Raw genomic sequence first — 15,593 nt, 5'->3', positions numbered from 1 at the left:
TCGCCTGGCCTGTTAATTTCCTTTATATTTGAATATTTAAATTTACTTAAAGTTACGTCAATGATATTTTTTGTAATAAAAATGTGTACCCTTTTTTTAAATTTGGGGGGGATTTTTGGGGAAAATAACCGCTATCCTCCAGCCAGACCGGCATTTTTGTATTCGGCTATCATAAAAGAATCACCTGACAATTTTTCAGGTTGCCTAAAATACCTACTCAAAAATGTCTCACAGCTCTTATACTATTTTATTATAATAAGACTGAAATATTGAAACAGGTCCCATTGTCATCAAAAAGGTAAGAAATATATACTATAAAACTTTAAGAAAAAAATAATAAAATGGGACAGAGTTGTAGCGAGTTAAACAACGCAAAAAAACGTGATTTCATTTTTTTTTATTTTTAGGGTAAAATTGCAATTTTGACAATGTTCCCCCACGTAACTTCTTCATGAATTATATTTTACTGCTGTGTTTGTCAAAATTATAAACTAAAAGGTGTGTAACTAAATGTTTAAATGATAAAATGAAAACAATGATAAAATGTTTAAAAATTAACGAGTCTTCTTTTAATTTGTTTAAACATTTTGGAGAAATCTCATTGTTATCTAAATACTTCAAAGATGACATAGTAAAATTTTCAAAATGAAATATTTACAGCGATCAAAGATACAGTGAGGTAAATTTGAAAAATCATCAAAATTGATTTTTCGCATAATATTTGATTTTTGAACATGTTCCACCAATTCTAGATAAAAATAAACTTATGTTTGTATTCAGCAACCTCGAAAACATAAAGATGACCAACATTGGTTATTCACCTTAAAGTTGATTTTCGTGGTCGATATAACGTAATTTTAGGGATTGCTGCCGCTCGCCTATTATGTCAGTAACTATTTTGTGATTTAATTATTTTGTTTTAGAAACTAACGTTATACCCGACAACACTGTCAATGGTCAAATAATCGTTGATATCCATACTGGTTCTATTGGATCCAAACCAGAGTGTATATTATGCGAATTCGTGATGAAGGAAATAGAAGATCAATTGAACGATAAGTCGACTGATGTAAGTAAATATTTTTTATTGTTGTAACATGTAAGGACTCTGATAAAAATTTTTTTAAAAAAATAATAAAATAAAAAGTTACTTCTTCTTCTTTGAGTGCCTCTCCTATCGGAGATTGGATATCATTAGGGCGATTCTAATTTTATTTACTGCTGTTTTGAACAATTCGTTAGTGGTACAGCCAAACCACTCTCTCAAATTTCTCATCCAGGACATTCTTCTACGGCCTGGATTTCTTCGTCCTTGGATTTTTCCTTGCATTATATTTTGTAGGAATGTGTACTTTTGTCCTCTCATCAGTTGGCCTAAGTATTCAAGTTTTCTCTTTTTTATACTCCGTAGAACTTCTGGCTCGTTATTTATTCTGCGTATTACTTCTTCATTTGTAATTTTAAAAAGTTACTAAGAAGATCTAAACCTCCGAGGTGCTGAATCGGGTTTAGGTCTTAGCGTAGTAAAAAAAATATACAAAAAAATACATAAAAAACCAAAAAACTAAATAAAAAAATAATAAATAATATAATAAAAAAACAGAGCAAAAAACTTAGTAGTAGTAATAGTTTTAAATTTAGATACTAAGCATATATTTTCTAAAAGAAAGAATTCAAAACACATTGACTGGCCAGTTGGTTGCTTAAACCAGTGAGAAAAAAAAGAATGTGTGTGCACTTTGTACGCACGTAAGAAGTTATACTTCTATTATATAATTTCAACGAAATAAATATACTTATAACTGTTTATATTTGCATTTTATTTAAATATTAAACTAACTTTCTTACCTACCACTTTCAAAATTTTTTTATTAAAACTACCAAAAATTAAAAAAAACGTGAATCGTCCGGGATTTGAACCCGCGACCTCTCGATCTCTAGTCCAATGCTCCACTTCTTATCTGTTTCCTCTCCAGAGTTCGGAGCCGTTTTTTAATTCTGAACAATTCATTGCAACTAAGTACATACTGTCTGTGTGCGCATGCGCGCAGAGTTATGAAATTTTACTCTCAATCGCGCCTAAAGAAGTATAACTTCAAAAATAAAAAAAATAAAAGTTTCCATTGGGGTTCGAACCCCTCTGATCAGCGCAGTTAGTATTGAAATTCATTCATCTTAAACTTTTACCCACAGAGACCTTGTGTCATCATGTGCGAAGATCAACTAACTAAACGGATTAAACTTTTGACGGTTCTGAATTTAACCAAATTATTTTGATTTTGAATTGAAATTATTTAGAATTGAAAGAAATATTAGAATACAACAAAACATAGTGTAAGAAAACAATATATTAGGTGAATATTGATAGAAATTTTGATGGTAATCAAATTATGTAAATCAAAGCATTACATACTATTTTAGTAGGTTCTTTTTAAATTTTCCAAATAGGTAGGCCCTATAGTCGGTTCGCTAAACTCAGACGCAACTGGCTAGATATTTTAGTCGATAATTTTTTGTTTTTTGCCAATTTTGCAAAAATTGGCAAAATTACTAACTATTTAGTGATTATTAACTATTTAGTAATTATTTTTTGCCAATTTTACTAAAATTGGCAAAATTACCGACTAAAATATCTAGAAAGTTGCGCCTGAGTTTAGCGAACAGACTATACCTATGAAATTTTTTATTAGGATACTGAAACATTTACGATTATTACGTACCTGTCGCTTTTAAAAACTATTTAAAAAGTCACTACAGTTTGTCTAATTTACTTACCGTTGCACGTCATTATCTATGTCAGAGATCTAAGTTGACATTGTTGCCAAAGTGTAAAAAAATCCTGAATCCATTTTAAATCAAATAGATCACATAATTATTGCAAACTAGGATTATACAACAAAACAAATTAATATTCAATGTAAATAAATAAAAACATTAGAAATAGAAAACTAGAATTAAGTTATAAACTTACCTTAAAATAAATAATAAAAACAATAAATATAATAAAACAAATACTTAGAGTAAAGAATCAAAACAAATCTAAAGTGTCAATACAGCAGCTGTCAAATAAATGTTACCAATTTATGCCGAAATGTCACCTTCGTTCGATTACAGTTACAGTGTGTTCCGAACAAATGTGCTTCATAAAAACGCTTTATAATCCATTTATACAAATTAAACGAAACATATTATTGTGTATTTCTTTTTAACATTAATAGAAATCTTCGAATATTATTTCTACGCGTATATGATAAAATATGTCTAGTGGCTGTAATTCCAGTGTACTCGGCAAAATGATTCTAAAAAAGAACACACCTACCGCCTAAATATTTCGTGTTGGTATCATGTGCCGTCACGGGCTATGACGCGGATGACGTGCAACGGTAAGTAAATTAGATGGAGTATACAATATTATAAACTTGCATTTTTCTCTGTCATCACAACAATAAAAACTAATATACACAACATTAATTTGTTTATCCAAAATCTCCATATTGAACAATTATTGACAGATGATTTTAACACCCAATCAGATCCCGTATAACGTTTATACCATACTGTCTGTGTGCGCATGCGCGCAGAATTATGGGAATTTTACTCTCAATCGCGCCTAAAGAAGTATAACTTCAAAAACACAAACACACACACAACATGTAAGGACATCCGTTCAAGTGTTACATTCTTCAAGTGCCATCTCCGCGTCGGAGGTCGGCAATCATCATAGCTAATCGGACTTTAGAAACTGCTGCTCTGAAAAGATCATTTGATGTACATCCGAACATAATATTTCCCTGCATAATCAATTGGAGCAAGTTGTATCACTCTCCATGTGTAATATGTGAGAGATATTCCAATTTTCTTGTTTTGATAGTATTTAAGACTTCCATTTCTTTATGATCTTTCTCAGATCCTCTTTGTTGTCGAGAAAACCTAGCACCTAGCCAACCTAACTTTAAGCTCCAACTTTTTAAATCTCTTGTGAAGATCAATCTTGTCATTAGTGGTACATGTGTTGCATTAGTGAAATGTAAAAGAGTAATATGTAAAATGTATATCGTTTAGAAGTAGAAAAAAAGTCGAAACAACCGACAAAAAAAGAAAAAGCTGCACATTTTTGTTTTATTACATAATAATGTTCAGTTTCGTTTAAAAATAAGATTTCCAAAATTTCACGCCTCAAAACCTCATAATAACTTAAAAGTACAAATTTAAAATCTTCTATGTATTTAAATCATTGCAAACGATCTAAACAGCGCGCGAACCCTTGTGACGTCATATTATTATCTTTTGAATGACATTTCTAACGTCTCATTTAAAATTACATACAATTTTGTTGACTTTGGAGTCTAACACAGTTTTTGAAGAGATAGTGTTGAATTGTGTTTATTTTTACTATGGAAAATAAAAGTAAATACTATGAAAGTGTCGTTTAATACCATTCTGTTAAATTACAACCATTAAAACCCCCCATAAAATATTTATTATATTACCAGTCGATAAGAAACTGAGTTTAATAAAGTGGTTACAAAGGACATAAAGATATTTTAGTTCATTTCTAATAGTTTTTTTTTTAATAAATCAAGTGTATTTTGAACAGAGGGAACATAGAACTTTTGAATACAGAATGTATATAAATGTAAAAGATAAAAATTAATATATAATATCAATGCTGTGAAAAATTTTCATGCTTTTGAAAATATATGGCCACCATAAACATATTTACAATGGGTAAGTTATCAGACTGCCCTTAAGAAAAACCCTCTTCGGTCATTTTAAAAAAATTGTCTTAACAAAAACACTCAAATATTATGAAATATATCTAGCAACTATCTAAAGATTTTTTCTACGGCCGTGGCCGGCCGTGCTAAAAGAGTCACTTTCATGCACGCATTTCGTTTCCGAAAGTTGCACTTTTCCGCACGGCGTGCGTGAAGGTAAATTTTCCGCACTAGTTAGGACTGCTTCCGCACTCGACTGCTTGCCCGCACTCCGCTATCGCGTCGTTCGGGTCAACGGCAGTCTCGTGCGTGAAAGTATCACTTTCCGCACTAGTTAGGAAAATAACTACATAAAACGTAATGAATTAATGACGCTGAGTTTAAACATTATAATAATACAACGTCACGACCAATGAGGGCGCGTTTTGGGCTGGCCGCTATCATTTGAATTTTCTCTCGATTTTAATCGTCTTTGGGGGCCAAACGAAAGACAAAATCAAGTTTTTTCTTTGATATATATTTTAAATTATGTTCTGTTGTGATTTATAGCATTTTTTTCAAATTTAAAGTTTTATGCAAGTTCCCTATTATTGGGAGAAGAATTTTTATCCTGGCTCAGAAATTTGAGGGACTGCTTTAGATGCAGTTCGTGTAAAATCTTTGTAGCGGCCAACCTTAAAATAGCCATAATTGTAGCCAACCTTCTCAGCGAAGATGATCCCTGAAGAAGAACAATAATTTACTATTTTACTGTTGTTGTCGATTTTAAATAAAATCTAGAAATTTATAGTCTTAGATTAAAGTGTATTGTTTTTCTTTTCCAGGCTGAAATTGAAACTGTAGTTAAAGACATTTGCAAGATTATGCCATCATCCGTAAGACAAGATTGTGATAAGTTTGTTGATCAATATGCTGACACTGTCATTCAGTTATTGATTGCTGCTCTGGAACCATCAAAAATATGTTCGTACATAAAATTGTGCGCAGGATCACAGATGGACATGATTAAAGGTAAATAAACACTATTGGAAATATTTTTAAGTTTTCGTAATTTTTTGTTTTTAATTAATGAACATCATATTTATATAGTATTTCTTCTTCTTCTTTGAGTGCCTCTTCTATCGGAGATTGGATATCATTAGGGCGATTCTAATTTTATTTACTGCTGTTTTGAACAATTCGTTAGTGGTACAGCCAAACCACTTTCTCAAATTTCTCATCCAGGACATTCTTCTACGGCCTGGATTTCTTCGTCCTTGGATTTTTCCTTGCATTATATTTTGTAGGAATGTGTACTTTTGTCCCCTCATCAGGTGGCCTAAGTATTCAAGTTTTCTCTTTTTTATATTCAGTAGAACTTCTGGCTCGTTATTTATTCTGCGTATTACTTCTTCATTTGTAATTTTATCCACCCAACTATTATAATATAATATTATAATATAGTATTACTTTAATGTATTATCATTGGAAGGCATTTTGGAAAACAAACCAATATAATGTTTATACTGAGTTCTACACAAGCTGGCATTTCTGACAAGAGAAAAAAATGTTGGGGTAGATTAGCGAATTTAATTCAATTTAACAGAAATCCGGGACATCGTCCAGAATACATTCCGGAATACACATAACGAAATATTTGCTTTTGGCAGTGTTGCCATATCCTTATAGTGTATATGTTGTAGGCTTCAAATATACAGAGAGAAAACTTTGAAAAAGTACATTTTTATATTATTTTACGGATTCCGCTATTTTTTAATTTATATAAAACACAAACGAATAAATATTTTTTTGATACCCTGTGCGGAGTGAAACTCCTGCTACATGGGCCAGACCATCCGCTCTCTTCAAGGTGGTCTAACTTCTCATAAAAGCGACATTAAAATTTTCAAACCCTCTTGTGCCATTAAACAACACTCCACTTCAACTAAACATCAAATCGACTTGAAATGTGCCATATTCACAAACATCTATCTGCCCTAAATAATAGAATTGACATCGATAATTTGAGCCAGATTTATCACTCCTTCATCATACGCAATAAATAAGAATCACATCATACCCCATATTCCGAGTTGTTGTTCTGAAGCTATTTTCTTGTGGCATTTTTTATAATCAATTACTTTTAATGGGAAATAAGCCACAATTTTACCAAAAAAATGATTTTATTAACGTTTCGACGCCCAAGTCGGGTGTCGTTGTCAAAATACAAAATAATACTAAATAAACAAAAATGTCGTTGCTTAGTAAAATAAAATCTTTTTTTGGTAAAATTGTGGCTTATTTCCCATTAAAAGTAATTGAATATTCCGAGTTAATTAAACAAATAGTCCAATGGTAGTCCGCCATACAACTCCCGTCGAACAAATTATTCATCGATCCCCGTGGATTAGAATCCACAGCTTTTAAACCAAAAATTACCTATTGACAATTCGCAATGTGTTTTCGTTCTACGTTGGGTCACCATCAACATAACCAAATGAGGCCATCGGTGAAATTTAAATCACCGTATAATTAAATTAATAAACATTAGTGTCCGGTGGTAGTTGTTTAATTTTCGTTAAGATACCAGGTTGTTAAATAAGTTTTGCGGCTCGATAAGAAAAACACAATTTTATGACTTAAAATATACTTTATTACTCAGTATAGTCTTCCTGAATATCAATACACTTGTTTCAAGGAGATTTCAATTTATAAATTCCATCCCTGAAGGGAAGGTCTGCAAAATACGCTTCCACCGCTGGCAGGGTGTTTGGTAAAGTATGGGCCATAGCTTAATCTCAGATTCCTGAGATTAAAATAGATCGATTTAAGCTAACTTACCTCAATACGAAAGTTGATAATAACTGAAATACAGGGTGTCAAAGTTAAACTTTTATTTTATTTATTCTTGAATATTTCCTAACAGGCATGGGATAATAACACGAAATTTAGTAAGCGGGGGGGGGGTTTTGGGACGAGAAATCTAAATTCGTCACCATAAATGATGTATTACCCAAAGGGCGCCACATACGCCTTTCAGCGCTCATTTAATAGGTTCAATTTTTTACCCACTCTACATGCTTTTTGAATCAAAACTTTTATTCTCTTAACATTTTTACTTAAAAAAGGTTTACTTCATTCATCTCGCTAGACTCATTCGTTTTCGAGATAAACGCATTTTAACCCTACGAGCCAACATAATTTTTTGGATAATATTGTAGTTACACTCGAAAAATAACTTAAAACCATAAACATTTACAAAAATGTATCGCAATTTTCTTAACATGGAATTTGCGATGCAATGACAAATATGAGAACTGGCACAATTATTATGGTTTGAAGTTTATTTTTCGGGTCTAACTACAATGATATTATGCAAAAAATTATGTTGTATCGCAGATTTAAAATGCGTATATCTCGAAAACAGTAAACTTTAACGAGATGAATGTAGTAAAATATCAAGAGAATAAAAATTTTGATACAGAAAGTATGTAGAGTGGGGGATAAAAAAAATGAACGTATTAAAGGAGCGCTGAAGGACGTATGTGGCGCCATCTAGGCAATACATCATTTTTGGTGGCGAATTTTGATTTCTCGTCTCAAAAAAACCCCGCTTAATACCAAATTTCGTGTTATCCCATGCCTGTCAGGACATATTCAAGAATAAATAAAATAAAAGTTTAATACCCTGTATTTCGGTTATTATCAACTTTCGTACTAAGGTAAGTTAGCTTAAATCGAGCTATTGTAAGCTCAGGAATCTAAGGTTAAGCTATGGCCCATTCTTTACCAAACACCCTGTATACTCATCATTTGACGGTGCATTGTCCTGATAAAAAAGAATTTTTTTTCTTTTGCAAGCCGGGTGTTTTTTCATGATTTTCTTCCTTCAGGTGGTCTAAAGGGTCACAATAATATCCAGAATTTATTGGTTTATCAGTTTGCAAGTATTCCATAAAAAAATTCCTCTCACAGCCCAAAAACTATGCTAAAATCTTCTTGGCCGATTTCTGGACACAAACTCCTTTTGGAGCCGAAAAATCAGATTCTACCACTCTTTAACCTGTTGTTTTGATTCAGAATCATGGTGATGGAGCAAGTCTTATCCGTTTTGATGAATCGACGCACAAAATCTACTTTATCCTTTCGAAAACGCCCCAATTATTTCTGAGAAAGTCGCATTCGAATGTGTTTGTGTTCCGTTGTCAGCAAATGCGGCTCCCATTGTGACCACAGTTTTTTGAAACCCAATACTTCGACCAAAATATTGCTTACACTGCCCAATGAAATGCCTAGGAATTCTACTAAATCACCGTCCTCGACGAGTTTCCAATACCATATCCAGTGTTTTTTCTGCGATTTTTGGTATTGTTGCTGTTTTTGGGCGTCCTTGACGTGGATCTTCTTCAAGGCTTGAATGACCACGTTTCAGTCCAACAGTCCTTATACACTTTCAACATTCGTTCATATATTTCCTTTGCTTTTAAACCTTCCAAAAATAAAAATTCAATCACTGCACGATACTTGATTATTTCCATTGTAAAAAATACTGTGACACATCGATACTAAATGGCTTCTAAACAAAGAATGAATTGACAGATTGAAATAAAACTTCACAAACGTTCATATGAAGAGTGTACCAACATAATAAAAAAAATTAGGCAAGTAGCAGCGCCCTCTCTTATCGAACCGCAAAACTTGTTGAATAACCTAGTATTTGCTCTAAACTCTGTGTAACCTTTCAGTTTTTAGAACAAAAATTGTTGTGAGAGTCTTTGAAATTTTATTTGTTATTACAGAATAGTTATTTCTATTATTTATATTTTTAGTTCAAATTTTGGAGTGCCCTGTTTGCGAAATGACCGTGGAAGTGATGGAAAAGATTTTGTCCAATCCGAACGTAGATCACGATATTGTTCATGTAATTGAAAAAACTTGTAGAGGTCTTCCTGCGAAATACAGACCACAAGTAAGTAATTTTTCTTTGTTATGTTCTTTAGTTACTGACTTTACAAATGTGGTGTCGTTGCTATAAAAATTATTTCTGTTCACAATATTTTAATTTTAATTTTACACAGTATGTGGATACATTTGCCAAACAGCGTAGTCAAAAATATAACTTTTTTTTTTTGAAAAATGGCTTTGGCAGAGCCAATTAGCCAGTAAAAAATAAAATTTTCGAGTCGATTTTTTTGCTCGCAAGTGTAGTTCATTATTGTATAGTTTATTTACGTATATTTTTTTAGTGTATCCAAATCGTAGAAGCTTATGGTAAAGAGATGATCGACTTAATCGTCCACCAGGGTGGCAAAACTGTGTGCCGAAAATTCGGATATTGCAAATCTTCACTTGGGGAAGTTGTGATAGATTAAAGTTATAGATACTTTAATAAATTAGTGTTACATGTTAAGCAAGGTAAGAGTCGAGTATCAATTTAAATGTTTGTACGATTTTTAAAATAAATAAATAAAAGATTTTCATCTCCCGTTACAGGCAAACAGATTTAACTGCAACCCTCAAGGTCACTTTCACCGCATAAACGAACGTCTGTCCTGTCTTCTCCTTGCGGTTGCAGATAAATCGGTCTTACTGTACTTATTATTCATGTTTTATTCGTATGAATATAAAATATATCCTCGTTTATATACACTGCTTTAAGAAATTAACGCACCACCTTAAAAATGGGTGATTTTTGATGTTTCGAATTTTCTAAACCTGTTGTCCGATTTAAGTGATTTTTTAATCTAAACAAGTTAGGCGGCGGTTATATTGGATGCGAGTTCGTACGAAAAACCGATCGTACGAATTCGTAAGAAAACGTACGAAATCATCAGAACGAAACAAATACGTACAATGTTATATGCACGGTTACATTACTTACACATATTTCTTACGAATTCCTCCGAACTCGTACGATTTTCTAATGCGACCAACATAATTTGTTTTTTCTGCGATTATTCGTACGAGAAGTCGATTGTATTTAATAGTTTTGTGGTGTTTGGCTGATTATAGTTACAAAATGGATGTTGAAAAATTAATAATACAATACTAGTCCAAGAAAGGCAATCTTTATGAGACCAAAAAATAAACAATATAACAACCGAGATTTGAATAAAAAATCATCAACCCAAACTCTGGAGTTTTCTAATAAAAGTAACTTTAATAATAACGGCGTTTCAAAAAAGTAATACTTCGCAACGTTATTCATTGTTAGTACTGCATTTTTTCGTCTGAGGTCGCATCCAACATAACCAATCTGTATTACGACTTAAATTAGTACGAATTCGTACGAACTCACATCCAATGTAACCGCCGCCTAAATTGTCATTATAAATACTGGGTGTACCAATCAAACTGTGTTTTTTCTCAAAGTTCGCAACACCCTGTGGAATATTCCACAATTTATAAAATACTGAAATTGAAACCCAACTATAGCCTCAGGTTTTCTTAACATTATATTTTTTATTCATTCGCTTATGTTGGATAATAAAAAAGTTAGGTACTTTAACAACTAACCATGTTTTTCATCAATATAGGGTGTTTTTAAACTTTGAATTAAAGTTTCATTCTGCGTGAAAAAATAATGGCAGTCTGCTTTATAAACTTATGTCCGCAAATGCTTCGTTTCCGAAATACGGGGTGTTAAATTTTTTCTTAAAAACTGATGATTTTTAATTGTTCTAATACCGGTTGAGATACAGAAATAAAATTTGGTGGATTTTTAAGAGGTAGTTATTGCGCATTTTCTCACATACAATTAAAATTGTTATATTTACCATTGGCAAGCATACGGCTCATATTACCCGTATGAGCGCCAATGATGAATATTAAATTCCTAATTGTATATCAAAAAATGCCCGGGAACTATCCTTTAAAATCCGCCAAATTTCATTTGCATAATTACCTCGACCGGTTTTAGAGGAATAAATCAGTTTTAAGAAAAATTTCAACACCCCGTAAATACATAGGTTTATAAATCAAACTGTCATTATTCTTTCATGCAGAATTGCCCCTAAAAGTTTGTCATACTTATTTAAAACACCCTGTATTGATGAAAAACATGGCTAGTTGTTAAAGTACCTAACTTTTTTATTATCCAACATAAGCAAATGAATCAAAAAACATGATGTTAAGAAAACCTGAGGCTATCGTTGGGTTTAAGTTTCAGTATTTTTTATAAATGCTAAAATATTTCACAGGGTGTTGCGAATTTTGAGAGAAAACGCAGTTTTATTAGTATACCCGGTATACAATGACAGTTTACTTGTCTAGCAACAATATTATTATAGCGATATTGTTAAAGAATAATGCTACAACATATATTTAAAAAAATAATGTGTGTGTACTTTGTACGCACGTAAGCAGTTATACTTCTATTATATGATTTAAACGAAATTAATATACTTTTTATTTATATTTTATTTAAATATTAAACTAATTTATACTTACTACTTCTCAAACATTTTTATTAAAACAGTGCCAAAAATTAAAATAATAAAAGAATATAACACACACAAACACATTAAAAATGCCACAAATGATTTCTGAAAATAAAATTATATAATATATATACTTACAATCATAAAATGTATAAAAAAATAAAAGTTTCTATTGGGATTCGAACCAGCTTATTAGCGCGGTTGGTATTGGGGTTCATTCGCCTTAAACGCTTCGCCACGGAGACAATGTGTCATTATGTGCGAAGATCGACTAACTAAACGGATTAAACTTTTGACATTTTTGAATTAAATCAAATTATTTTGATTCTGAATTGAAATGATTTAGAATTGAAAAAATACAACAAAACATAGAGTAAGAAAACAATATATTAGGTGAATATTGATAGAAATTTTGATGGTAATCAAATTATGTAAATAAAAGTATTACATACTATGTATTTTGGTAGGTTCAAATAGGTAGGTACCTATGATACATTTACAATTATTACGTACCTGATGCTTTTAAAAACTATTTAAAAGTCACTACAATTATAAACTTTTTTGTTTCTGTCCTCACAACAATAAAACTAATATATTATACATTTGTTTACCTTCATATTGAACAATTATTTATTATTGACAGATCATTTCAACACCTAATCAGAGCCCGTATAACGACTAATACCATACTGTCGGTGTGCGCATGCGCGCAGATTAATATAAATTCACCCTCAATCTCAATCGCACCTAAAGAAGTATAACTTCAAAAATCACTTGGATCGGACAACAGGTTTAGAAAATTCGAGACATCAAAAGGCGACGTCTCATTTTAAGGTGATGGGTTAATTTCTTGGAGCCGTGTATAACCTCGTTTTTCGTATTACTGTTTCATGGAAGTGAAAGTTTGCTCTCTTTGGCAGATTTAAGCTGTTATTATCGTAGTTACTAATCTCGCCGCTCCGCCGCTTTTTCATAATTTTTATACAGTGTGTAAACCACTTATGGAATAAAATTGTTTGTCCTTGTTTAAAAAAATTGTAAAAAACGCTGAGATTCGTCAACTTTTGTAAATGTAAATGTGCGCTTTTAAAACATACATTTGAATGTGCATGGTTATTCACGCAAGTTCAGCATAATTCATCATCTTTATTTTTATTGAAACATTCATATTTTTTGTTTTTAAAAGATCCTTAACAATATGATCTCAACGAACTAAAATATTATGTAAGTCTATTGTGAATTTTGAAATTATGTCTTAGGTATACTTTTCATCAAGAAATTAAACTAAACACAATATTATATTGATAGTTAAGAAAATTTATGTCTGTATTTTGCTAGTTTAAAAAATATATCATCGTTATTTAAAGCGTGATAAATTATTAATATGAAAATTTCATCTTGTACATATTATTCATAATAGACCCTACATAATGTACTTCGTTGGAATCAAGTTTTTAAGGAGCTTTTTAAAACATAAAAAATATATAGGGTGTTTGTCATGTCTAGACTTGCGTTAATCACCCTGTACATTTTAATTTATGTTTAAAAGGCACACATTTATATTTAAAAGTTATCGGGTCTTATATTTTTTTGGCATCTAATTCCGTTACTTTTTCAAATTTGAAGTCGGTATCTTCTTCTTTAATGATCATATTATATTGTGTCTCTTTCGTTATATTTGCTCTCATTTCTATATAGTGTGTTTTGTCTGGTTTATTTTTGTTCCATATCATTTTTGGAAGAATTTTTCAAACTGTTTTTTTTTTTTGTAGGCGCACTCCTTCATCATCATAGAACGAATGTCTTTTTTTATCGTTGATCTTTTTTTCTCTGGTTCAACTTGTTTGTGTTTAACAATTTTTCACAATACTACGCTCATCGCTTTATTTTTTCGTTGCTTTCCCTACTGACTACTTCTAAAGCAATTTATTTTATTCCTGGTGCTTCCTCTACAGGGTTGGCAGGTTTAAATAAACCAACATGCCTGAAACCTTTTTTTAAACACGGTTTAAACCAACTGGTCTTATAAGAAAAAAACCAATTTTTGTATTTTCTTCTATTTTTGTATTTTCGAACTTGAGTTATATATGGGTAATATTTGTTTAGTGTTAATGCTAAAGTTGTTAGTTTCTAGATAAGCATCTGTAAGAGGGGGAGAAGTTTTAATTCTCCAATTAGAATTTGTTAAGTTATATTCAGTGAGACTGTTAATTTTACTTAATAATTTATGTGAGTCGAAAGTCGTCTTTAATAGAAACTTATTAGAGACAAGAATTCTCTTCTAAGGTTTAGAGGAGGTTCCTGAGCTTCTGCTAGAATTGCACATGGCGTTGACTTAAACGCACTAATACATATACGTATTGCCTTATACTGAATATGATCGTTATGCTTAATTCCAAAATATGTTTTAAATAATAAGCATACTCATAGACTGTCGGTTCCTAGCAGACTCCTCGCTCATAGCGTGTTTTACATGGTTGTATTAGTTATTTTTAATACTTTCAATCTTTTGATTTTGCTTTTCAAGCATGGTTGTACAGTCTATTATCATTATCATCACAATATCGTCGACGAATCTAATAAGGTTTAGAAAGCAACCATCGATGTTAATTCCGTTTGCGTTCCAATCTAGTTTTTTAATATGCAATGTAATGCATACGTTTTTAATGATGGAATATATCTTATATCAACTGTTATATTTTTCATGAATAGTGTAGTATCTAGAATTATTTTGTTTTTTTGGGGGAGAAATATTTTTTATAAGGGAACAAAAACTTCATATCGCTTTTAGTAAAATAAAAAAATATTTGTAAATGTTCCTATACTTAAATAATGTATTTTCTGTTTCAGGCAAAATTATTTTGTGTCATAAATTACCAAAGTAGATTTATTTGTAAACCTAATCTTAAGTACTTTAAAATAAAAATATGGAAGTAGTTATTAATGAATTATCTTTAGTAGACAGTTGTATTACTTGGGAGATTATTTTGTTACTTGACTGGATTCTGTGATACCGCTGGATAATTTGGAATCTAATAAAATTTCATTTGTAGCATTGTTGTTTTATTTATTTTAATAAGTTCTGTTCCTGACTTATACATGGTCTTTAATAACATGATCAGAAAATGCCAACATTCACATGTCACCTGCCAAAATTGAGCTCAATATATTGTCTTAAAGTTACAATAGTTTAAGTGAAGCTATTTTTGTAATTTTAAAAACAAAAGAAAAATTGAATTATCAGATTGTACAGATGAATACAGATTGTATCAGAAATTGAAATTATAAGACAGCATATAAGTTAAAAATATAGCCGGTTCGCTCATCGACACAACTATCTAATTCTAGTAATTATTTTTTTGCGAAGTTACATTTTGACAGACTAGACGTGGCTGGAAATTACTATACAACCAAACACACGTACTTATAGCCAATATTAAGATTAAACAAACATAAA

General features: G+C 31.2%; 1 protein-coding gene across 1 annotated transcript in view; it reads left to right on the top strand.

The window, feature by feature from the left end:
* Positions 1-15,188, top strand: part of LOC114325531 (prosaposin) — a 143,819-nt gene extending 128,631 nt beyond the window's left edge. The window contains exons 10-14 of the mRNA XM_028273603.2: positions 924-1,069; positions 5,543-5,729; positions 9,527-9,666; positions 9,944-10,112; positions 14,987-15,188. Of these exons, the coding sequence (XP_028129404.2) occupies positions 924-1,069; positions 5,543-5,729; positions 9,527-9,666; positions 9,944-10,069 (599 nt within the window). The 3' untranslated portion in view covers positions 10,070-10,112; positions 14,987-15,188. The remainder of the gene's footprint in view (positions 1-923; positions 1,070-5,542; positions 5,730-9,526; positions 9,667-9,943; positions 10,113-14,986) is intronic.
* Positions 15,189-15,593: the final 405 nt, after the last annotated feature.

The sequence above is a fragment of the Diabrotica virgifera genome, chromosome 1, assembly GCF_917563875.1.
Source record: "Diabrotica virgifera virgifera chromosome 1, PGI_DIABVI_V3a".
Taxonomy (NCBI): Eukaryota; Metazoa; Arthropoda; class Insecta; order Coleoptera; family Chrysomelidae; genus Diabrotica; species Diabrotica virgifera.
This window is presented reverse-complemented; position numbering and strand designations above follow the sequence as displayed.